The 23908-nt window shown below is 46.2% G+C and overlaps 1 protein-coding gene across 5 annotated transcripts in view; it reads left to right on the top strand.

Moving 5' to 3' along the window:
• mid1 (midline 1) overlaps positions 1-23908 on the top strand; it is a 378412-nt gene that overhangs the window by 299576 nt on the left and 54928 nt on the right. For all 5 annotated transcript variants that reach the window (XM_041211614.1, XM_041211613.1, XM_041211615.1 and 2 more), the window contains exon 3: positions 17920-18015. In XM_041211614.1, the coding sequence (XP_041067548.1) occupies positions 17920-18015 (96 nt within the window). The remainder of the gene's footprint in view (positions 1-17919; positions 18016-23908) is intronic.

Here is a 23908-nt window from a genome sequence, read left to right as displayed (position 1 = left end):
GATTGAAGAAGCACACATGGCATTAGTGCTCTGCTCTTAGTTCCAATAAGCCACCTGTGTTTGTTCAGCTAATCGGTCTCTCTGCCTGTATTGTTTCAAGCAGCAACTAATGTGTTAATATCAAAGGCGCAGCTAGTGCTCGCTGGACAAAGCGAATCTGATAACCAGAAACATAAAACTGGCGACGAGGATAAACCGGATCAATTGACGGCAATCAAGAAAGCCGTGGTAAGCCAGTTACATTACTTCACCACTACCTTGAAAACTGTTGGAAAGCGCAGTCTCCTTAGTCATCGAGTATACCGCGGTTTGAGCATCTTGAACCAATCGACCCCGTTTCCGATGACTGGCCTCATTACGTCGAACACCGAGCATTCTTCTTTACCACTAACAACATCGCAGGGGGAGGACAAGAAGGTGATTCTTTTGTCCACATGTAGGAGCAAAACGTATGGTCTGATCCACAGCCTCATGTCCCCTAACACCCCCAATACGGAGACATTGTAAAAAACCACCTGAAGCCAAAGCCCTCAGTCACTATGCAGCGTTTGAAATTCAATTCGAGGAATAGGCTTCCAGGAGAGATAATCACTGGCTATATAGCTGCTTTAAAGAAATTAACGGAATATTGTGAGTTCGGAACTTCAATTAATGACATGTTGAGAGACTGATTGAGATGTGGAATTGGGGTCGATGTTATTCAAAAGCAATTGCTATCTGAAACTAATCTAGACTTCAGTAAGGCATTAGAATTGGCAACAGCCATGGAGAGGCTGTTAGAAACTTGGAGGCAATAAAAGATACACAAAATGGCACCGCTCACCTTGTAGGGCAGGAAGGACCGGTGACAAAATGCGCGAAAACGTTGGACACAGCAGAAAGGCGGGGAACGCCCACTATGTGCACACCATTGAAGAACAACAGTTCTACAGTGAAAATCCATGGCATTAATCAGAGAAATGCATTCAGGCAGCCTGCAGGTGACAGACGGTTCAGAAATATCAAATGCTTTTTCTACCAGCGCAATGGTCACATAATGCGGCACTATCAAGATCGGCTGAGACAGCATTTTAAAAGCATTTTATTGTGAAACTTGTCTCGTTGAAGAACCAGAGGAAGCAGAATCTGACATCTATTCATTACACATCCTGAAAGTGGGTAGAACTGAGCCTGTCCAGGTAGTCATTAGAGTCAATGAACAACCCATCAAGATGGAGGTTGAAACTGGGGCATCAATGCCTGTCATAGGTGAACATACGTTCAGACACTTGAATAAAGAAGTCCATCCTTTAAGTTTGGAACAATCGGATACTAAATTAAAACATATATGGGGGAAGAAATAAGAGCGAAAGGGATACATCAAGTCCTGGTGCAGTATGGGGATCAGTCTACAAATTTACACCTCATAGTCATAGCTGGGGCGGGCCCCAGTTTAACTGGTCACAACTGGCTAAAAAAGATTAAATTGCAATGGACTGAGATTTTTCAAATCAGAATGAGAAACTTACAGGAATTGTTACAGAAGTACGCTTCCATTTTCAGTGACGAGCTAGGAAGGATTTGTGGGCTACAAGCCAAAATCCACGTAGACCCTAACGCAACCCCCAGACTTATCAGAGGCAGACCACTCCTTTATGCTCTACGGGACAAGGTTGAGACTGAGATAAACAGGCTGGAAAAGTTAGGTATCTTACAATTGGCCCAATTTTCCGAATGGGCGGCACCCATAGTACCAGTACTGAAGCCAGACCAAAGTGTTCGCTTATGCGGTGACTATAAGTTAACTGTAAACAGAGTGGCCAAACTTGATAGACGCCCGATACCGGAGATTGACAAATTATACTCAAAATTAGCAGGGGGCATCACATTTTCAAAACTCGACATGAGCCATGCTTACCAGTGTGCTACCTACTGATCCACTAAATACACATCAAGGATTGTATCAATATATTCGACTACCCTTTGGGGTCTCATTGGCGTGTGCTATTTTCCAGCGTACCATGGAAAATCTGTTTTAGGGACTGTCCCATGTCGTTGTTTGTCTGAATGATGTCTTAGTCACTGGGTGAACTGATGTAGAAAGCTTAGCTAATTTGGAGGAGTTGCTGAAATGCTTCGCATAAGGGGGGTGTGCTTGAAGTGAGAAAAATGGCTTTTCCAAGCCAAAGGGTTAGTCAACTTGGGCCATAAGATCGACGCGCAGGGCCTGCATCCTGTGGGAGAAAAGGTCAAGGCTATTCACAAGGCACCTACACCGAGAAACACTATAGAACTAAAGGCCCTTTAGGGCGATTTCTCCCAAATTTACTCACCGTGCTGGCTCCGTTATACACATTGCTTCAGAAAAATCATAAATGGATTTGGCAAGCTCCGCACCAGGATGCGTTTCTGAAGGTAAGCCATTGTTAAGATCTTCGACCCTTCTGGTCCACTCTGATCCAAAGAAAAAATTAATTTTAGCTTGTGACACATTCCCTTATGGAGTAGGGGCTGTACTTTCACACTGGTTGGTGGATGGCTCCGAACGACCCATTGGTTATGTATCTCGCACGCTCAGTGCTGCAGAGCGATGATATTCTCAGATTGAGGAGGAGGGTTTGTCTGTTATGTTTGGTGTTTGGAAATTCCATCAATACCTCCAATACCTACAATTATATCCAACCACAAGCCTCTGCTGGGATTATTTGGAGAGGATAAGGCTATACCCACCATCGCATCTGCTCACATCCAAAGGCAGGGACTGCTTACGAATACACTTTTATTCACCAATCGGGGAAGCCAGATCACACATGCTGACGCGCTGAGCCACCTCCCCCTGCCAGATAACAACGTGAAGGCTCCAATTCCCCAGGAACTTGTCTTAGTGCTAAATCTTTTGGATTTCTCCGCTGTCCAGGCCAAACAAGTCTGTGAATGGACAAGCCAAAATCCACTTTTATCTCACGTCCAGGATTAGATCTTGAATAGATGGTCAGGCGAGCCAAAGTCTGATGACATGAAGCCCTATTTCAACCGCAGACACGAGCTCACCTGCCGGGACAGCATATTGCTCTGGGAAGCAAGGGTTATCGTGCCCTCGAGAGGGCAAAGGCTATTACTGGCTGAATTACATAGTGCTCACCCTGGCATTAGTTGGATGAAGATGCTCACACGCAATGACTTGGTGGCCAGGGATGGACGTGGACATCGAAATCCAAGTCAAAAGTTGTCTTCAGTGCCGGCAGGTAACCTCCTAAGCTCCACTGCGCCCCTGGGAATGGCCGTGACAGCCATGGGTGCTCCTCCACCTCGTGCCCTTCTTGGGCATGATGTTCCTTTTTACTAATTTAACGAAGTCTAGTCACATATGTCTGCTGCCACCATAGAGCGTTTGCGACAGAGTTTTGCAGTGCCCGGGTTACCAGAGGTACTTGTGTCAGATAACGGAACTGTGTTTACCAGCAGGGAGGTCCACAGGTTTACCACCCTCAACAGAATAACTCATATCAAAGCCTCACCTTACCACCTGCTTCCAATGGTTTGGCTGAGCGGGCAGTCCAAACTTTTAAGTCCGGGATGAAAAATCTGGATCGGGGATTCTAACAGCACCAGATTGTCATGGTTCCTGTTCGCAAATTGAATTACTAATGAAGAGATGTCTCTGCACCTATCTAACTTTCTTCAGTCTGAATTTAGGGGGGAGGGTGGAGAGAAGCCAAGAGGCCCAGAAGGCTAGACATGATGGCCATAATCATGAAAGAAATTTCATGGTGGGAGACCCACTTCTCACGAAGAACTTTGGACATTGGCCCAATTGGCTATTAGGCGAAGTGAATGCCATGACAGCACCTCTCTCCTATAATGTGTCAGTAAACAGCAAAGTAATTAGATGACATATGGATCATCTCTGGAGAAGAGAGACAGTCCCACAAGAAGGAATGCCGTCATCATTTCCATTTGAGTCTGCATCACACGTGGAAGAAATATCACATGATTTGGAAGTACTGGTGGGGCCTGTTGGACCCGAGAGGGTTAAAGACACAAAATTGCTCACTTCCACCGAAGAGCCTGGTGGACTGTTGACCCCTGAGAAGGGGGTCTTCGAAAAACGAGCCGAGGCCATTGAGTTACGACGCTCGACATGTCCGAGGAAGCCTCCTGAGAGACTTGACTTGTAAACATGTTATTCATGTAAATAGTTGGGATGTTGTGAAGCTTGTCAATTGTACTTTCAAGTAAAGGGGGAGGATGTGATAAAGCAGAGTGCTATGTAACTTCAAGAGAATGTATTTAGTTGACCATGTGACTGTCTCAACCAATCGCTTCACAACACAGGCTTCTTGGGTAACTGTAAATCTGGAGCTGGAGCCGAGTGCAGAAGCACCACATGGGACAGACCTTTGCCCTTGGCGGGCGGGCTCGGCGGGGGTGGGGTCGATCAGGAAGCTGACTGTCGCCCGCAATCGGCACCGGACCCCCAATTTCATGCTGGTGGGCCAATTAAGGCCCCGCCCCACATGGAACATAAGCGACGGTGCTGAGCGCTGCCTGAACGGGTTGGTGGGTGGAGGGTGAACTTTGTGCATGCGCGGGAGTGAGCGCTGCAGAATCTCCCTGAGGCACCCAGCTGCCCCAGGGGGAGGGAGAGATCTTTTTAAAAATGAAACATGTCCCCTCGTGTGACTTTGTCACATGGGCAGGGACATGTTATTCATGAAAAATTATAGTTTTTATTTTACTTTTATTTGCTTTTGGAAAACCTCGTGGGTGAAGTTTCCAAAAAAAAAGCAAAGGCCACTTGGCCTTTTCACCTGTCTGCCAAACATTAGGTTGGATGGTCAGCAAATAATTTGGCTTAACTGATTATTTAATGGCCTTAACAGGCCTTTAACTGTCAGCGGGCACACTGCTGACTCCGGCACACACCCGCCGACCAAACTATCTCCAAGGCCTTGATACTATTTCTTAGGTATGGTGCCCAGAATTGGACACAATACACCAGCCGAGGCCTAAGCAGTGATTTATAAAAGCTTAGGATAACTGCTTTGCTTTGTACTCTATGTAATAAAAGGGAGGATAGTGCATGAGTTTGAAGAACTGTGCTGGCCATTTCCCTCCTAACGGACTGCACTGTAAGCTGTAGATTCTATCATGCAACTGTACAGCCTAGTGTCCCAATGAAACAAGGATTCTTTGCTCTATAGATTCCTGTTGTGCAGTTTATTGTTGGATGGCACTGATAAAGGTGAGTTCAGGCAGGTAGCTACGGGCCGGGATTTTCCAGCCCCACCGTGTCAGGACCATCCGTGGGAGATTCGGCGGCCTGGCCAATAGTCCATTGACTTTTGGTGGGAATGGACAATCCTGATGGCAAGTGGGGCTGGAAAACCCACCCATAGGCCAGGGTTTTCCGCTTGAATTAGCGCCAGGCGTCATAGCGGGAGAGAGCGGAAAATATCGGGAGATGGCAAAAATCAGTTTCACGTTGTCGTAAAACCAGTTTACAATCGGCTGCTCCACCCGTCAATGAATAGCCCTGCTCTCCGGAATCATCACCCCACGCTCATGACTGCACATGAGCGATGTGTGCCTGACGAGCTGCATTTCACTCAGGAGTTCGAGGTTTGTTTGCCTACCTTGCTTCGGGCAGCACTCGCAGTCATCAGTGCCAGGCAGCACCACATCACTTTTAGGGGAGCTCACAGGCAGGTCTCTACCTACCAGACCAGCCGTAAGGAAGGGGTGGCCTTTCAATAGCTGCAGGGCAAGGGCTGTCCTGGGGAAGGGGGGTATCCCAGGGTGTGTGTGGGGGCACATGTTGATCTGTGCAAGTGGCCTCAAGAGGGTGAAGGCTGAGGAGGCAGCCTCCAGAGGAGATGAGGCCAGATGGACATGTGAGGGTGTGTGTGTGAGAATGGGTGGCAATGTCCCTTGAGCTGGCAGTGAGTGAGATGCCAGTGAATGTGTGATGGGCTTGTGAGTGTGTGAGTTTAGAGTGATGAGATGGTTGCTGGTAGCACGGATGAGATATTTCATTGTCTTTCTATACTGGAAGGCTGACCTCTTCTGTGCAGCATTGGCACTGACCACCACTGCCACCGCTTCCCAAGCTGGAGTGGTGAGATTGCTGGAGCTCCTGTGGCCAAAGGGCGTCTCAGTGATTGGTCACTGAAAGTTTCTTGGCTTTCAGGGCCATGCCCTCCCTGGAGCAGTCCTGGGCTGCAAGCGTTGAGAATTGTCTGTGCGGCTGCAGTTTAGATATGGCACCTGGAGTGAGGAAACAGTGAGGTAGCGGCATGATGGGTGATTCAGAGGCTGCCCGTCAGCGAGATGAAATGTTTCCTCTGCCTGCATAATTAATGAGGTGAGAAGTGACAATGGGATTCTTGCCTTTATTAGCCGAGGCGTAGAATATAGGGAGGCTATGCTGAAACTGTATAAAACGCTGGCTAGGCCACAGCTAGAGTATTACATGCAGTTCTGGAATCCGCATTATAGGAAGGATGTAATTGCACTAGAGAGAGTGCAGAGGAGATTTACCAGGATATTGCCTGGGCTGGAGAGTTTTAGTTATGAGCAGAGATTGCATAGACTGGGGTTATTTTCCCTGGAGCAGAGGAGATTGAGGGGCGACATGATTGAGGTGTATAAAATTATGTAAGACATGGATAGGGTAGACAGGAAGAAACTTTTCCCCTTGGTGGAGGGATCAATAACCAGGGGGCATAGAAAGGTAAGGGGCAGGAGGTTTAGAGGGGATGTGAGGAAGAATTTTTTCACCCAGAGGGTGGTGGGAATCTGGAACTCACTGCCTGAAAGGGTGGTAGAGGCAGAAACCCTCACAACATTTAAGGAGTATTTGGATGTGCACTTGTGATGCCATGGTATACAAGGCTGTGGGCCTAGTGCTGGAAAATGGGATTAGAATAGTTAAATACCTGTTTGACCGGCACAGACTCGATGGGCCGAAGGGCCTTTTTCAGTGCTGTAGACCTCTATTACTCTATGACTCTATAACATGGTGCAAAAATTCACCCTTGTGGCCGGCAGGAGAAACATTGGGCAGAATTTTGCCGTCAGCAGGGGTGGGGCCCACTCGCCAACGCATAAAATGATGCGAGATGACATTGGGTGGAACCTTCGCCATCACCCCGCCCCATTTAAATTTTCAGGAAGGCGGGGACACAGCAAAATCAGCTGTGGGCCCGCTGACCTGTCACTGGCCAATTGAGGTCATTGACAGGATCATTTAACCAATTAAAGGCCCTGCCCGTCCAACCTTAAGGTCATCAGGCAGGCCAGGAGCCCCAGTGGGGAATAGAGAAAACATGCAACCTCATCCAGCAGCGGGATGGGGTTTCATGCAGTGTTTTAAAACATTTAATAAAGTTATAGTGTAAGTTATGAACATGTCCCATTTTCACATGAGGGGGACGTGTTAGGGAATTTTTTTTTCTATTTTTAATCTTTTTCAAATTGGAAGCGATCTCCCTGAGGCTGCACTTAGCCTCAGGTAGATGTGCGCTCTATCATGCACCTGTGTGAAAGAGCACACTCTCACTTTTGGGGAATCCCGCCCCCCCCCCAACCTGCACAGGGAGCACATAGCGCTTCCCGTCGGATCTCACGCTGGGCGGGCCCTAATTGGCCCACCCGCGTAAACTGGCGGCGGGGCCTGCTTCTCCAGCGGGGCTCAGCTCCTCGCCCGCCAGAGATTGGGTCAGGCCCGCCCACCCGACAGGCAGGAAATTCTGCCCCATGTATTTTTCAGAACCGCCACCGCACTTAGTGCAATTCAGGAAAAATTCCGGCGGTAGTGTCAGGCAAGAGTGTTCACACCGATGAGATTGTGATCCGCACTCGGTGACACAATATCGTTTAGCGGCAACATGCTTGGCAGGAGGACCGCAGGAACTCAAATGAAGCAATCAGGGATCCTGGGGAGGATTTTTAGCTCAGCGGGTGGGCGTGCTTCCGACTCGGCTGAGCATAAACTGACGGGCAAGATGTTGGGTGAGTGTCCTGACACCCTCGTGCGGTCACGCGATATTTCAGCTGGCAGGTGTGCCAGAGTGGGCAGCGCCCCCACTGACAATGGAAAGGCCTATTAAGGCCACCAAAGAGATAATTAACGCTCGGCCGGAGAGGCGAAAAGACCGAGCGGCCTTTGCATTTTTTAGGAAACCTCATCCACCGGCGGGAAGAGGTTCCCAACAGCAAATAAAAATAAAATAAAAATGTTTAAATTGAATTAATAACATGTCCCTAATAACAGAGTCACATGAGGGGACATGTTTTATGACATTTTATAAACCTTCATTTCTTATTTTGAAAACCACCCATCTCCCTGAGGCAGCTCTGTGCACCCGCGCGCGAAAAGCAAAGTTGCACACCTGCCCCCCCACCCCCACCAACCACACAGGCAGCGCTGCCGCTCGCATTTCACACTGGGTGGGCCTTAGTCAGCCCGCCAGCCCAAAATTGCAGTCTGGACCCAATTGCAGGCGACAGGAGGCTTCCTAACAAGGGAAAAATCTTCCCCCCCCGCCCCATTGTAGCAGCAATGAACTGTGCTTTGAACAGCCACCATCAGCTGTTAGTGTGGACCTTACTTCTCCAGTAGGGCCTGCAATTAGAAGCACAGGAGTTGGTGACTGGCACTTTTGTCACTGACCATCGCTTACTTGAAGTCACTTTAGGAGGGAAAAAAGAGAGATTAATTTGTGTTTACCCAGCACCTTTCATGACTTCAGAAAATGGCAGGCAGGCTTCAGGAGTGGAATGGCACATATTCCTCTCCGTTCATGTCCACGCCATTGTGTCTGCTCAATAATGCTTCTGACTCTCAAATTTGCTGCCATAAATGCTGTTTGTGGGAAGCACAGGTTTATGTTGTGGCATTATAACCAACCGTAAAGCAGGTGATCTGTAACTCTGAGGAGACAATTGCTCAATTTGTCTTCATGTTGCATAAGTGAGGCATCTATAACTCACTTCATCATAATCATACATTTGCCATTTTTTGACACTTGTGTGCCTGTGAACTTGTTTGTATATAAGTGTGTTTCAGTGTGTCCATGCGTATTTTTGTGTTTTTGTATGTTTATATGTCTTTATGTACCTGTCTCAGTATGGTGTGTTTGTATTTGTATGCACCCACTCCATCCCCCTTTCCTTTGTTTTATTCCTCTTTAAATTCTGCCCATCTGTAATGTCTTCCAATTTTCCAATGGGCCCACCCTCTCCACATATTCCCCCTGACTCTCTGAGGATCTCTGGAATTTCCTGCTTTGGGTTTATTCACCCTTCATTGGCTGGAAGGCAGGCATCTGTCCTTAATTGATGCTGGACAGACCAAGAAAATCAATATTTCAGGCCTGAGTATTACCACAGGCTAAAGCCAATGCAGTCCGCACATTTGGACAAAAGTGCACTAACCCTCTGTTAATATTAACAAACCAAATGAGTACACTTGAGTACACCTGCAGTAGTCCCGATGAATAGAAGAATGTTAATCCCCCAATGAGCGTTTGAAACTCACCGTTCGCAGTCTTTAAACAGCAGAGAGACTAGAACCATGTGTAAAGTGAGCTGAGATTGCGCAGTTCAATTCATTGAACAGCTGTCTGAAAACAAAGAATGGTTGTCAATATTGTTTTTTTTTGTTTTCTTTTACCTATGCTTAACATGAATATAAAGCCCCTCGATAAGGTAAGCTACTCTTCCTCCATTCCCCTTTCTCTATCCCTTCATTGACCCCTTTTTCCGTTAATCTGTCCTGCATCTACATTATTCATAATAGAGCGAATGTTACTGGATAATAATCCAGAGAATGTGCATTCAAGTTACACTCTGGCAGTTTGAGAATTTTAATTCAGTTTTAAAAATCTGCCAAATAAAAAGCTAGTGTCAGTAAAGGCGACCATGAAGCTGTTGGCTTACCATAAAAGTCCAACTGGCTCACTGATGTCCTTCAGCGCAGGAAATCGGCCACCCTTATCCAGTCTGGCCTATATGTGGCTCCAGTCCCACACCAACGTGGTTAACCCTTAGCTGTCCTGTGAAGTGACCAAGCAAGCTACTTGGTTGTATCATATAAAGTGCTGATTAAAAACTCAGCAGAAGCAGATGGGCAGGATTTTCCCCCTGGCTCTTGGACCTTGTTGTCAGATCTAAATGAGGCACTTGCTGGGCCAGACCAAGGGAGCTGTTTTCCTGGAGGTGCTGCCTCTGAGCTTGCTGTCCAATTACAGACAGACAGCAGGTTCCCAAAACTGCTGGCCCTGTGGCAGCGCCACCCCCCCCCACGCCCCCCAACACCACCCCCCCCACCCACCCCCACCCCCCAACAGAAGTGGGCAGTGCTTAGGCAATTAGGGGAAATGAGAGGAAACCTAAAAATGGAGGTGTTCCAGGCAGCACCCCTCCCAACCAGGAGCTGCTGCCTTTGCTGCCCACGGCCCCCTTTTTGGGGAATGGAGCCTTTGGCTTTGATGAGTCCCCCAGAATGCTGCAGGGAGTCCACCTCCATTAACCTAGCTGCCTCCTTGTGTGGCGAGGGGAGGTGGTGGGGGGTGGGGGTGGGCACTCCGCTGCTGGAGAAAATACCAGCAAAAGCTATAAATGGTGCCTAGTTGGAGGCTTAAATATGCAGTCATCAGTCAATCAGCATGAGATCCCACCTCTGGAAAATTTTCCTCCCGATGGGAATGTGTCAGGGAGCCATCCGGACACAGATCCCCAGCTGCACCCTCCCCCCGGCCACCCCCCCTCCCAAACCTGTACACCCACCACCATCGGGCTGGGAAAATTCTCCCCGTTATTTCAGGCCCATGAAAGAAGTTCTGATGGAAGGTCATTGGCCTGAAACCTCCCTCTCTCCACAGATTGCAGCCAGGTCTGCCGAGAGTTTACCAGCATTTGCTGCTTTAGTTTTAAACATTCTACCCTCCACAGCACTTTGCTTTTGACTCCTTTGTATTAAACTGCTGCAGAGATGAATAAGCTGCAGAGGTTTAAGGAGAAGATTCACCATTACCTTCTCAGGGTAACCAGGATTGGATGAAAATGCCAGCCTTCCCAGTGACGCCCTCACCTTGAGAACGAATGAAAGCAAAATGAGGGGCTCATTTACAAATGCGTTATATGTTCACACACCCTCCTACCTTGTATACTGCCTGTTCTACCCCTCTTTCTTTTATTTTACTCTCACTTGTTCTTTCTTTAAAAGTACTCTCTTGTTGTGAAGAAACTTGCAGAACAGGGACGTTCTGCACAGCTAAGTGAGGTGTTATCTTTGGGTAAGAAAAAATAAGGAGGACGCATGCTACTTGCAAAATGAGAATCGAAATGAAATAGAGGAGTAAAGGGATCTGGGAGCCCAAATATACCAATCACTAAAAGTAGGGGCACAAGTTAATAAGGCCATAAAAGAAGTAAACCAAACACTTGTGTTTATTTCAAGGAGAATAAAAGTGAAGTTATGTTAAAATTGTATTAAGCCTTGGTTAGACGACGCTTGGAGTACTGTGTACTGTTATAGTCACCATATTATCAAAAGGAATTGAAGCATTGAAGAAGGTTAAAAAGAAATGATACCAGATATCCGAGATTACACCTGTCAGGGAAAGGATGAAGAGACTGGATCTCTCTTCCTTTGAAGAGAGGAGACTGAAAAGCCACCTTTAAAGTTATGAAAGGTAGACACGGAGGACTGAATTTTTGGGCCCGGCCAAGATTGGGAATGGAGGCAGACAGGGTCCAAAAGTCCTGGCGCCACCTGGTGTGCTGGGTTCCTGAATCCATGCCTGTCACCAGCTGTTTTCACTGAGGCAGGTTCAGGACTGACAGGGATAGGTGCCCCCGCTAGGTGGGCAGCCAGTTAAGCTCATTAGTCTTGTTAACAGCACCTAATTCTGCAGCGATTTTCCAATTGACCTCCAGTTTCCGAACGTGATGGGAGGTCGGGGTGGGGGGGCCTCATTGTGAGTGCAGCCAAAGACTGCCCTGTAAAGGAAGTCCTCCTCCCCACCTGTAATGGGTTAATAGTTATGGTAGGAGTTAGTGATGGGTATCATGATGTAACTGAGACATCACCAGTCATGTGCTAGAGACTCCGTAGAACAGATGCAATAGTCTGTACCCAAGAGAGATTTGCCTACCTAGTAGCTGCTCATATATAAAGTGTAGATAAAGTAGTCTTGAAACAACTTACCTGAGTTTGACCAAAGCTTATCATGATAACATAGGCTACCAGACCAACACTTTAAACACCGACCCCCACCTCAGTAGTAGCCTGGTTATATTTTTTTGTTATTTATTTGAATTTTTAAAAAGGTTGAGGAGAGGGCATCTTCATGTTGAAGTGACCTCTCAGCTACTTACCCTTTACTGCAGCCAGTTGCTCCTCTCAGGTTGGAAGGCCTCTGGGCCTCCAGATTTGACAGCCCACCTGCTGCTCTTATGGGAACCTGTCTCCCCTCCAATTAAGGGGTATGCCAGTCAAAATCCTAAAGAGTGACTATTTTCCCCTCGGAGGGGCCAGGGTGGGGAGGTGCTGGGGGTGGTGTGGTTCAAGAATCAAAAACAGTGCCAACCCTTATTTCCCACCTCAAAGTGAAAATTCACCCCAGGGAGTGTGTTTCAACTTGTGCAAAGAGTTAAACTAGATATCAGTAGAATGCTGTCACCAAGAAGTCAAATAGGGAATTCAGAAGAAACTTCTTTAACCAAAGAGTAATGGCAATGTGGAACAGGGAGTGGCTGAAGAAAACAGATGCATTTAAGGGTAGGCTAGATAAATACATAAGGAGAAAGGAATAGAGAGTGATGCTAATAGAGTTAGTTGGGAGGAGGCTCATGTAAAGTATAAATGCTGGATGGACTGATTTGGACTGAATGGCCTGTTTCTGTGCTGGTCCATTCCAAGTAATTCTATCAATGGTATTAAAGAGCCCATGGCTGGGTTTCTTCTTCCTTGTTATATATGCCCTTGATTGGGTGAGAATGGGCACAAACAGCAGGGAGTGAAAAATCCCAACTTCCCCTTAGATGGAATTAAATGGATTGAGTCATGCATGTGTCTTCCTTGGGGACATTGCAAGGGTCATTTTGACATGACGTTATGTCACCATTCTGGAGCCATGATTTTACCCTCCCCAGTAAAGGGGCATAGGTGCAGATAAAATCCAAACCATGAGCTGGCCAGATTGAAGACTCACTAACTGTCAAGATCACAGGGGCTGGTCTCCAGCAAACAGGAATATCTGGAAAATGGTGCAGGGTGGATTCAGGCCACAGGGAGTGTGGGGGAAGAGAGATGGTGGGAAGAAAAAATTGGTGGAAAACAGAAATGGCCGGGGATGTAGCGAGACAGATCGTTGCAGATTTGCTTGAGGGGCCAGAAGGAGCATTCTTGCTTCTCCTGGCCCAAAAGAAGTGTCTTAACCAGAAGCTCCCCTCCCCTTAGCTGACGAAATTCCCAAGCCCTGGAAAGGTTTAAAAACTATTTTGATGAAGTTATCTGATGCACAGAGCTTCATTTAAATATTATAATTACCAACCATCCTCTCTGGAGCAGATGATCACAAACAGTTAAACTGAAGTAGATACATTCATGGTGGGATGGGGTTGGGTTTTCCAATTTTTAAATTAACCCCTCGATCCCACCCAATCCTTCCCCTCCCATTGTGGGGGCTGGAGTTAAACTTAACTCCTTTAGACTTTCTTTTTTGCTTCGCCCCCACCCCCACCAGCACTAGTGTTATCAGAAAATAACACACATCGAAATTAATTTGGTTATGATTCTGTTTTAGGGTAGAATTTGCCGCCCGGCATGCTCGAGCGTGAAATAGCGCGTGATAATGTCGGGCGAGCATCTTGCCGACAAGCAAGAGGCCTATTAAGGCCATCAAAGCATCAATTAACAGGGATTTTTCGCTGCCCATCCAACTGTACAGTTGGCAGGCGGGCGAATAGCCAGGCGGACTTTGCATTTTTCAGGAAACCTCATCCAAGGGCAGGGTGAGGCTTCCGTAATCAAACGAAAGATAATAAAAATCTACGCGCAGAATTTTTATAGCATCTACGGACAGGTGACTCATTCCGACGTGTGGACATGTTTTCTGGATTTTTAATTCTGTCTTTATTGCTTTTAAATTCATCAGCCCCCCCCCCCCCCACCACCGTCCAACGCCCACGCTGACTTCAGCAGCCACCCTCCGTCCGCCGCCCCTCCCCCAACCACTTACAGCCCACCGATCTGAAAATTCTACCCTTAGGCCAGAATGTACCGCTCTTCGGATGGGAGCGCGCTCGACCCGACCCAGCACAAAATGACGTACGATGGTGTCAGGCGAGTGTCCCGGCGTCTTCGCCCTTGGGGGTTATTTCAGTCGGCGGACGCACGCGGGAGTCAGCAGCCCGCCTGCCGACAGTTAAAAGCATTGGCTATTATAAAGGCCATTGACGTTATAATTAAAAGGAATTTTTTGCTGCCTCGTCCTACCTTACAGTCGGCGGGCAGACAAAAAGGCCGAGCAGCCTTTGTATTTTCTAGGAAACCGCATCCACGGGCGTGAAGAGGTTTCCGACCGCAAATAAAAATAAAATAAAAATGTTAACATTTCATTAATAACTTGCCCCTGATCATCTGACAGAGCCACATGAGGGGACATGTTTTATAACAGTTCAAAAATCTTTAATGTTTCACGTCTTCATCTCTCTCTTGAGGCAGCTCTGTGCCTCAGGGAGACTTTCCACTGCGCACCCACGCGCGTGTGTGAACTTGCGCGCTCACCCTCCTCTCCCCCACCCCACTCATACAGGCAGCGCTCACACTGGGCGGTCCTTAGCTGGCCCGCCAACACGAAATCGCGGCCCAGCCCTGATCGCGGGCGGCCGTCGGCTTCCCAACCACTCCCGCCCTGCTCCCCGCCAAGCCCACCCGGCAAGGGAAAAGTCCTGGCCTTGACCTCATTTCCTCCAGTTTTCGTGACTTGTTTTCTAGCACCAGTTCTGGGTGTAAGCAGTTACCAAGTGCGCTTGTACAAGTAATGGGGTCTGTGTCAGCTACGGCTCAGTTGCTAGTTCTCCTGCCTGAGATTCAGAAGATTGTGGCTTCAAGTCCCATTTTGTATCTTCCAGACTGACACCTCCAGTGCTGAGCGAGTGCAGTCCCCTTGGACGCGCTGTCTTTCAGATGAGACATTGAACCCAAGTCTGTGCTCTCAGGTAGACAGACACAAAAGATCTATGACAATATTTGAAGAAGGGTGTGTGAGCCCCGCTGCTGTCCTGGCCAATGTTTATCCCTAAATTAACATCGCTAAAACAAATGATCTGATCATTTAGTTCTTGCCGTTTCTGGGATCTTGCTGTGTGCAAAGTAGCTGCTGTGTTTCCTACATTTCAACAGTGATCACACTTTAACGGCAGCTGGAAATTCAGCTTGGATTCTCTCCCAGTCAACAGCTTTGGAGCATTGTAACTCTTGCGATTTTGTCCATTTACATTTGATAGGCCTCTGTAATTCCGGACTGCAGCCAGTTCCAACTTCAAATGGAAGCCGTGGTCCAAATCACATAACAGGATCCTGATTTCCATATCAAAGGGGCCTAAATCTGCTGAAACAGGGAGACGTTTTGGGAACCTGGCGGTAGGCCCTTTCTGAAATGGAGTCTGCCTCATTGCAGGTGTGACTGTACAGTGAGGCTCCCAACCCCAATTTGAAGCCATTACCAGCTTGTTAATGCCAGGTTCTTTTTTGCTTTACTATCAGATCGGGAAATGACTCCAGTTTGCATTTACAATCCTGCAGACTTGGTGCAAAACAAAACTACATTGCACTGACCTTTTACTTCTAGGGGATCTGTGCCCTTAAAGTTAAACAGATGATGCCTTTTAAATATATATAAAAATCAGAGTTTGTCAAAGCATTATGGGTTTAGGAATGAATAAATGTCCATTGTTTGTTAGCTTTGTGCCATTCCCAAGCAGGAATGTCATATTTTGACATAAGCACTAGACTTATCAGGATGATGCCAGGGAAAATGTCATCACTTGTGTGGAGAGGCGAGAGAAGCTGGGATTGTTCTCCTTAGAGCAGAGATTAAGGGGAGCATTAAATAGAAGTGTTCAGAATTTTTAAAATTCTTTCATGGGATGTGGGCATCGCTGGCTAGGCCAACACTTATTGCCCATCCCTAATTGCCCTTGCGAAGGTGGTGGTGAGCTACCTTCTTGAACCACTGCGGCCCATGTGCTTTGTAGGAATATCCACAGTGCTGTTAGGAAGGAAGATCCAGGAATTTTTGATGGAATTCCATAACTTTGAGGGGTTTTTGATGGCATACATAGGGAGAAACTGTTTCCATGGGCAAAAGGGTTGGAAACTGAAGGCACAGATTTAAGATTATTGGCAAAAGAATAGAGGGGAGATGAGGAGAAATGTTTTTATGCAGCTAATTGTTGTGATCTGGAATACACTGCCTGAAAGGGTGGTGGAAGCAAATTCAATGGTAGCTTTCAAAAGACAATTGCATAAATAGGAAACTAAAGAAACATTTAAGGGAAAGAACAGGGGGAGGAAACTAATTGCATAGCTTTTTCAAAGACCTGGTATCGGCGCGATGGGCCAGAAGATTCTCTGATTCTATTTGAATCTATCAGAGTAAATTATGTGGAAATCTACTGGTCTTCACGTTGGAAATAATTGGTCCCAGGGGTCATTCCTGGCTTATTTGGTAACAATCTCATCTGTATCAGAAGGTTGTGGGCTCAGGTCCCACTCCAGAGACATATTTCAGGCTGACATTCCCAGTGCAGTAAGGGAGAGATGCACTGTCAGAGGTGCTATCTTTCAGATGAGATGCAAAACCTGGAGCCCACCTGCCCTTTCAGGTGAATGTAAAAGATCCCCTGATACTATGTGCTATCATCAGTATATTCATTCCTCCATCAGACTTCACATAGACATATTGGCAGCTCACTACATCATTTCTGTTTTTTGGACCTTGCTGTGTGCAAATTGGCTGCTGCGATTGGTGTATTACAATAGTGACTACACTTCAAAAAATACTGCATTGGCTGAAAAGTGTTTTGGGGTAACCTGAGGTTGTGAAAGGTGCGATAGAAATGCAAGGCTTTCTTGCCTTTGATGAACAGCTGTGTTCATTTTTCTGTTTTCTTAATAAAGGCCATATCATTGCCCAGAAGCATAAGAATTAGTGTGAAGTGCAGGGGCAGTGTGTGTCATGGAGCTAGATTCAGTATGGTGTAGAGATGTCCAATGGATAATTCAATAATATTTTACAATAAGGAATGCTGAAGCGCCTTTTGATTGTTAATGAATCTTGCAGAGTCTCGTAATACCACTGGAACCTCCTGTAACTGTGGCCACTTTGGAGAGGATATGGTAAAATGTTATGTCATGAAATCATGAATGCACATCTAAAGAATATGCTTCTCATTTCAACACAATGGAATGTACCCTTGCTATTTCTGCAAATAAATGTTCACAAGGTCTGAAATGTTTGTGGATGAAGAAGGTCATTCAGCCTATCCATCCAGAACAAGCCTACACTCCCAGGAAAGAGCAGCCACAAGAAGAATTAAGTTCTGGTGAGGCAGGATGCAAGGCATTTGTCAATAGCTTGCATAAAGACAGTTAGTGGAAGGGAGTAGATCCAATTTTATTTTTTGTTGATTTGTATAAAGGGCAACAGACATTGGCTTTACATCTGAGCAGCAAGTTGAAGATTCTTCACTTGACCTCTGGTCCATTAGCCAGAGCAATCTATCAGTGCAATAGTGATTCCAAACAAAAGCATCCAAATTTTACTTTGTGATACCTTCATGATTGCCTTTTATGACTTGACTCACCACGTGTTAAGACAGTGAAGCCTACCACATGTAACTGTGTCTCTTTCCTTTCTTTAACAGCAAAGTCTGGAGTCCAACCTGGCCAATCTAATTAAGAGGAACAACGAGCTGGAAACGCTAATGGGCAGATTAATTCAGACTTGTCAACATGTAGAGGTGAGTGCTCACTGCAATAACACTCAGAAATAAGTCTGCGCACTTCTGCAATAAATAGGAGCTGTGTGATACATTAGGAAAAATAGCTTAATAATACAGCACAGGCAGTATTAAAATTGTTTTATGAGAATGTGTTTTGCGTGATAGAGACTAACATATGGTTTAGGTTAGGTTGTTAGGATTCCACAGGGGAATGCTAAGTAAGCAGGTGGTGTTAGATCTCAATCTTCTGTCTCATGAGACGATGATTTGCACCATAGTGGTAAACACTGTATTAACATTGTCTGGTGTGATCCGGGACCCTGCTCTGGCATGGCAGTTTCTGCCACAATTGCTGTAGAGGAAGACAGTGGCTGAGAAGGTGCACAATTCGTTGGTCACTGTTCTCTCTGGGCCCTCTTCTCGGCCAGCTGAGCTTTTTGTTTCTGCTCACCTCTTCCATTGTCCTTCCAAACAGTCAGCCTCCAGAGGTCATGGCCGTCAGCGACTGTTTCCCAGTTGTCAGTGTCAATCTCCACCTTCATATCTCGCTTGCAGGGGTCCTTGTAGCAGAGGAATGGATGCCAAGGAGGTCGTGACCCAGTGGCCAATTCACCGTACTAAAAGCCTTTGAGTGTATGGCTGTCATCCATCCAATGAACGTAGCCAGGACAGCACAGATGTTGTTGGCTTAGCAATGATGTATGCTGAATGAGTTAGCACACTCTAGGGCCTTGTCCTGCCAAGGATCTGTCTAAGACAGTGAATGTGGAAACTATTCAGCCTTTTCTCCTGTCTAGCATATGTTGTCCAGGCCTCACCACTATAGAGGGGCGTACTGAGGATGTAATTTGGTGTCCTCAGTCAGGTTGCAGTTCCACACTCTGTTATGCAGCTTAGACATAACAGCTGCAGCTTTTGTAATGTGTGTGTTGACTTCAGAATCAAATGACTGATTGCTGGTGATTGTGGAGCCCAGATATGTGAAGCTTTCAGTAACTTGCAGCATCACATTGTCAATGCTGATAAATGGAAACCCTTTCGAGTACAAACCCATTTCCATCTGTGTCAGATGAAGTTACATTGTTTCATAGTTTGCCATTGTGAGATTTGAACTCTTGATCTTGGGGTTACAAACCCAGTGCCATAACCACTTGGCTATTTAGGCCAAGCATGATAGATGGAAGTATGGCAACATCCTGGACCATGACAATTGGCTTCCTAATTCCAATAGTCAAACCAAACTCTTTACAAGCATGAAAGAGCCTGTCCATTTGCTGCTGAAGTTGTTCCTCGGTATGGAATGTTAGTGCAGCATCATGTGAGGTTAATGCAATTTAACAGGTTATGTAAGGATTTGTCTAAAAATTATAGCTAGTTTGGAACAAGTATGTTTAGGTTTCAGTGTGTTATCTTCAACATGATCGATACCCCCATTCCAATGAGAATGAAGAGGATTTGCTGAAGCATTTCCATTTCACAGGAAAACAATCTCAGTTTTACAACAAATAAATACTTGCATTTATGTAGTGCCTTTCACGACCGGAGGACATTTCAAAGCCCTTTACAGCCAATGAGATGCTACAATCATCTAACATTGTCCACCTAGGTTGATTTCCAATAATTCTGTGGTATTCTGTGTTGAGAACTGGGTTAATTAGTAGTTCAGACGCTGGCAAATATCTAGATGTATAACTTGCTTATAACTTCTGTTGATAATAATAAAACCAACAATTTGATTTATCTCTGGAATCTGAACCTATATAATTAGGACCATTCTGCTAATGGTCAATCAGATACACAAGGCAGCAATTTTAAGCTAACGTGCCTTACAGGAACCTGACGAGATCAGATGGTGCAGCAGTTGTACACCCCTCTCTATATTACTTCACATTGAAGGCCATGGGAAGTAAAATGACTGGCCAATCTGGTCACATCGGCTTCTCTCCATGTGGATTAGTTTAAAATGACCCCCTGAAGACTGGCAGTAAACACCACTTTTGAAACTGTTCTGGAAGGCTGTATTTTACTCAGCGCTCCTCACTACAGAAAAAAGTAGATGTGAGGAATTAGATGTGAAAAAAAATACAAAGTGATAAGGCATTTACCTAGGTCTTTTCCACCGCTGTTCCCAAATGTGCTCATGGAAAATAATGTCAGAAGATAATCTTGTTAATACCATAATAGTAGAGGAGAGATTGGATAGACTGGGGTTGTTTTCCCTGGAGCACAGGAGATTGAGGGGGGACATGATTGAGGTGTATAAAATAGATAGTGTAGACAGGAAGGAACTTTTCCCCTTGGTGGAGGGATCAATAACCAGGGGGCATAGATTTAAGGTAAGGGGCAGGAGGTTTAGAGGGGATGTGAGGAAGAATTTTTTCACCCAGAGGGTGGTGGGAATCTGGAACTCACTGCCTGAAAGGGTGGTAGAGGCAGAAACCCTCACAACATTTAAGAAGTATTTGGGTGTGCACTTGCGATGCCATGGTATACAAGGCTACGGGCCTAGTGCTGGAAAATGGGATTAGAATAGTTAAGTACTTGTTTGATTGGCACAGACTCAATGGGCCGAAGAGCCTTTTCCTGTACTGTATACCTCTATAACTCTAATAGACATTGATGGGAGATTCCAGCTGAATGGGGTATAGGGGAGGAACATCCAGCTGAATAGGGTATAGGGGAGGGGCATCCAGCTGAATAGGGTATAGGGGAGGGGCATCCAGCTGAATAGGGTATAGGGGAGGGGCATCCAGCTGAATAGGGTATAGGGGAGGGGCATCCAGCTGAATGGGATATAGGAGAGGGGCATCCAGCTGAATAGGGTATAGGGGAGGGGCACCCAGCTCAATAGGGTATAGGGGAGGGGCATCAAGCTGAATAGGGTATAGGGGAGGGGCATCCAGCTGAATAGGGTATAGGGGAGGGGCATCCAGCTGAATAGGGTATAGGGGAGGGGCATCATAGCAGTCGCTAGACAAAAAAAACTTGTGTAGTTCTCCTTCTACCTTCCTGGTAGTTACATGATACAGTGATACTAGAGCTTGATTAATCACAGAGATCAATCTGTTTCAATTAATCTGCAACAGATATGAGACAAGGAAACCCCAAGCGATGGGATTAATGCTTTGGAGTGTTCTTCCCTGTGTCCTGGTCAATACTTATCCTTCGACCAATGTCACTAGGAGCCGATTATCTGATCATTATCTCATTGCTGTTTGTGGGAGTTTTCTAATGGCTGCAGTGTCTCCTACATTACAGCAGTGACTACACTTCAAGAAGGCACTTCATTTACTGTAAAGTCTTTTGAGGTTGTGAATGAAGCTCTAGTAAATGCAAGTTCTTTCTTTAGTCCCTCTTAGCGTTCAATAAAATGAATGTACGTTTGTGCAGAGTGCTCTGAAACTTCCCCTACCCGGCTGCTGAGTGGTAATTTAACATTTATATCCTTCCACTCCCAACCTCTTTAATCCCTCCTTCTTACTTCAGTTATTACTGTTAATGAAAGTTGTAGTAAGTGTATGGTTTTAACCTCAGCTGCCTGCTGGGGGATTAGCCATTACCTTATGCAATGTTTTATTGGTATTATAAATACCTGCTGTACTTCTGACATAAGTCATACTGAAGGAAGACCTCCAAGTGTATGTGAGATGTTGAAGCCGTAAATCTGTCCTTTACGGATACATTAAGGACTTTGTTTCATCTGGTCTTCTCAGTGCCTCCCCTCCTCTCAAACCAACCCACTCCACTGAGCAGAAAAGAATGAAGAAATTGTTAGTGGCCTTTTGGTTTAATCAATCCTGCGATTTTTCCTGTTGAACCTGAATATATTCTTAATAAGTAGCCATTTGGATGGACTTAAATGTAGCAACAGAATCTCAAAATTTAGCTGCCTGGTGTCAAATGATGATGCTTTCTCCTTGAAATGATAGCTGGCCCATCCATGCCCTGAGATTGTGTAACTGCTCCTATCTGGTGCTATTATTATATCACTGTTTCATTTAGTTGTCACATAGGACTAGAAATGAGGTTATAGACAGTGGACCTCAGTCGTTGCCTGTTTCAAATGACTTCATCTCAAAGAACCAGCACAGACTCACAAGACTGAACCCCATTATAACAATGTCATGTTGTCCCATCAAAACTGAATTATCTTCGATTCAGTTGCACTCACAATGTGATAAGAATAATAAAGAGAGTTTTCGAATCTCTTGAACCAGTGCTTTCCATTGATACACAGGCCGGGCATTGTCGTGGGCAGCGTTGCCCACCACTGCTGTGGACCGGAAAATCCCGCCCAGAGTGTAGGATTCCCAACCTTCTCAGAATTTCTGGGAGGTATCTTGAAATTTTTGGTGGGGTGGGGGTGGGGGGTGGGGTGCTTCTTCTCCAAGGGGTGCCTTCAGTAGCCCGGAGTGTTCACCAATTTTACATCCCCCCCCACCCCACCTCCCTCACTGGTGACCTCCTGACAGCTGATGTCACCAGATCACAAAGAAAAATACTCGACTTGGGGAGGGGCCTCAATCTTTATAATGTAACTGCAATAACATTTGTAGAAGTAATGTGATTGAATGCCCATGTGATCTGATGTCACATGGGTGTCACCGATGGCTGTTCCTTGATTGGAGGTTGATGTCTAACAGGGTTGTGAGTTGTTGCCTTGAGTCTTCAAGTGACTGAACAGGTCAATTCTCAGCCCGCAGATCTTTGGGCACATGGGACAGGATGTCCCACGAGGCAGTGGGATCCAGAGTGCAGCATCTACTCCATTTTCTTTCCTTCTGTGTTGCTACTCTGCCTCATCATTCGAGACATTGGGACTCAAAGCATGATGCAGCTTGCTGGACAAGTTGTCGCTATTCTGAACAATTTGTAGCAAGCTCCTCTTCATCATTAAGGTCAATGCCGCCACGCTTCAAGGAGAGCTACAGAGTGTCTTCGAAGCAGTTTTTTTTGCACTCCCCGGAACGTTGAGAGTTGAGAAAACAGGAGCTGGTGGTGGGGATGATTTTCCGCCCCCCGGGCAGTATCCAAGTTGATTTTGTAGGGGTTTTGCCTGAATGCTTGTGGCTTCAAGAAGGACAGGAGCATTTGTTCGACAGTCCTCCCACTGGATCCAGAGGATGCAGCCGAGGCATTGCAGATGGAATTTCTCTAGGGTCCTTATGTGTCACTGAAGTACAGTCCAGGTCTCGCTGGAGTACAGAAGGGTCAAGATGACAACTGCTCTGTACACTAAGACTTTTGTTGACTTGCAGCAATTTTTGTTGTCAAACACTCATGGCCGTAGTTTGTAGAAGTTTGAACTGGCCCAGCTGATCCAGCGTTGGATCTTGTCAATGGTGGCCTTTTGTGAGAGTTGCCTGCCCAGGTATGGGAAGTGGTCAACATATTCCTGAGTCTCTCCTTCAGCATATGTAGGAGGTGGAATATTTGGCTACCAGGTGTGGGTTGGTACATGAGTTTTACATAGTGTAATACCTAAAGTGCTTCACAGGAACATAATCAGACAAAATCAGCATCAAGCCAAAGTGGGACCTACAAAGAGGGCTGACTTCAGGCAGGTTTTAAGGAGCGTCTCGAAGACAGAGAAAGGTTTTTAGAGGGAGGGAATACCAGTGTGTGGGGCCTAGCTGGCTGAAAGCACAGCCGCCAATGGTGGGGGCCATGGGAATGGAGCTGGGGTGGTAAGTGGAAGGATTGCAGTTCTTGGGGGTGGCAAGGGTTTGCAGGGCAATGGGCGGAGAGAGAGAGAATGGGAGGGGTGAGGCCATAAAGGAATTTAAAATATAAAACACAATAATCTTGCCTGCATCGCAACTACAGTATTTATCTATATCATTGACAACCTCTCAAGGAACTTTAATGAAGAGGCAGAAAAATATAAGATCAAGAGGTAGATGCTGGACCA

Source organism: Carcharodon carcharias, chromosome 18 (genome assembly GCF_017639515.1).
Source record: "Carcharodon carcharias isolate sCarCar2 chromosome 18, sCarCar2.pri, whole genome shotgun sequence".
Classification (NCBI taxonomy): Eukaryota; Metazoa; Chordata; class Chondrichthyes; order Lamniformes; family Lamnidae; genus Carcharodon; species Carcharodon carcharias.
This window is presented reverse-complemented; position numbering and strand designations above follow the sequence as displayed.